Source organism: Phocoena phocoena, chromosome 6 (assembly GCF_963924675.1).
Source record: "Phocoena phocoena chromosome 6, mPhoPho1.1, whole genome shotgun sequence".
Lineage (NCBI taxonomy): Eukaryota > Metazoa > Chordata > Mammalia > Artiodactyla > Phocoenidae > Phocoena > Phocoena phocoena.
In genome coordinates this window covers 44229743-44231020 of record NC_089224.1, presented here as the reverse complement: position 1 = coordinate 44231020, position 1278 = coordinate 44229743, and the positions used below count along the sequence as shown (strand labels likewise).

Genomic DNA, 1278 nt, shown 5'->3' with positions numbered 1-1278 from the left:
TTGCTATAACTCCCTGGTCCATATGTTGGATGAGCAACGTAGTATTCGGTGGCAGATGCCCTACTTTGACGTTGGGATGAAAGTCGTCCATGAATGGAGGGGGGGGCCTGGAGCACTGTTGAGCAGCAAAAGAATGTTGAATGGGACATCCTTCTCCAAGCAATATTTCTCTATCTCTGGGATACAGTGGTGGAAAAACCCATCCTGGAAAATTGCCTGTGTAACCCAGGCTTTGTGGTTACTCTTCCACATAACAGGAAGAGAGCCCTTGGGTATGTTTTTAAGGGTTCTTGGGTTCTCTGAATGATAAACTAAGAGAGGCTTTAGCTTCATCTCGCCAGAAGCATTGCCACCAAACAAAAGAGTAGCCTATCCTTTGCTGCTTTATAGCCTGGCTTCAACCTTTCCTCCCTACTGATGTAACTTAGGTCTGGCATCCTCTTCCAGTACAGTCCTGTCTCATCCACACTAAAAACCTGCTCAGGTAAATACGCACCGTCATCAATAATTTCTTGAAGAGTTTCAGGAAATTCCCGGGCAGCTACTGTACCTACACTCTCACTGCCTTGCCACTTACTTTTACATTGTGAAGGTTGGCTCTAGCCTTGAACTGATGAAACCAGCAGTGGCTGGCCTTAAAAGATGTGCCCTCTGATTCTTCCCCGTGTTTATTCTTCAAGTCTTCATAAAGGCTTTTAGCTTTCTCTTGAATCAGCATTAAGCTGACCAGGACTCGATGCTGATGCTGATCCTGCATCCACACGCTGAGAAGTTTCTCCATCTCCTCCATCACTTTTCCACACTTCTTCAATAGTATTGTTGACGTCATCGGCACAGCAGACTGCACATGTTCCATGATCTTGTCCTTGTTCTTTAGAATCATATCGTTGGTTGAACAATTCATGTTATAAGAACTAGTGACGCCTACCATCTTTTCACCATGCTCCACTCTCAATTATTTTCACTTTTGTTTCCATCGTTATTGCTTGGCACTTTTTAGCAGTACTGCTACATCACCACTGCTTTTACACTTGCTTCGAGACATCCTAGGCTTGAAAAAAAGATATGTACTACTGTACTCTATACAGAACTATATAGTAAAGTACACAAAAGCACAACCACTTGTAGAGGATGGACGCACATGACAATGTAAGCCAGATGTGTGAACTAACTTACGTGTTTGGACATGTGAACACACATACACATCTTTGGAAGTTTGCAACTTGAGGTTTGTATGTAGGGGACTTACTGTAATTTTAATCATATTGTATATGTTTA

General features: G+C 42.8%; 1 protein-coding gene across 1 annotated transcript; it reads right to left on the bottom strand.

Annotated features, from left to right (window-relative positions):
• Window positions 1-550: 550 nt before the first annotated feature.
• LOC136125038 (tigger transposable element-derived protein 1-like) lies at window positions 551-931 on the bottom strand. Its single transcript, XM_065879883.1, has one exon. The coding sequence runs from the start codon at window positions 929-931 to the stop codon at window positions 551-553; it is 381 nt and encodes a 126-aa protein (XP_065735955.1).
• Between the last annotated feature and the right edge of the window lie 347 nt (window positions 932-1278).

Coding starts and splice junctions, on each gene's coding strand:
- LOC136125038 (XM_065879883.1), bottom strand. CDS start 931: ATGGTAGGCGTCACTAGTTCTTATAACATGAATTGTTCAACCAACGAT.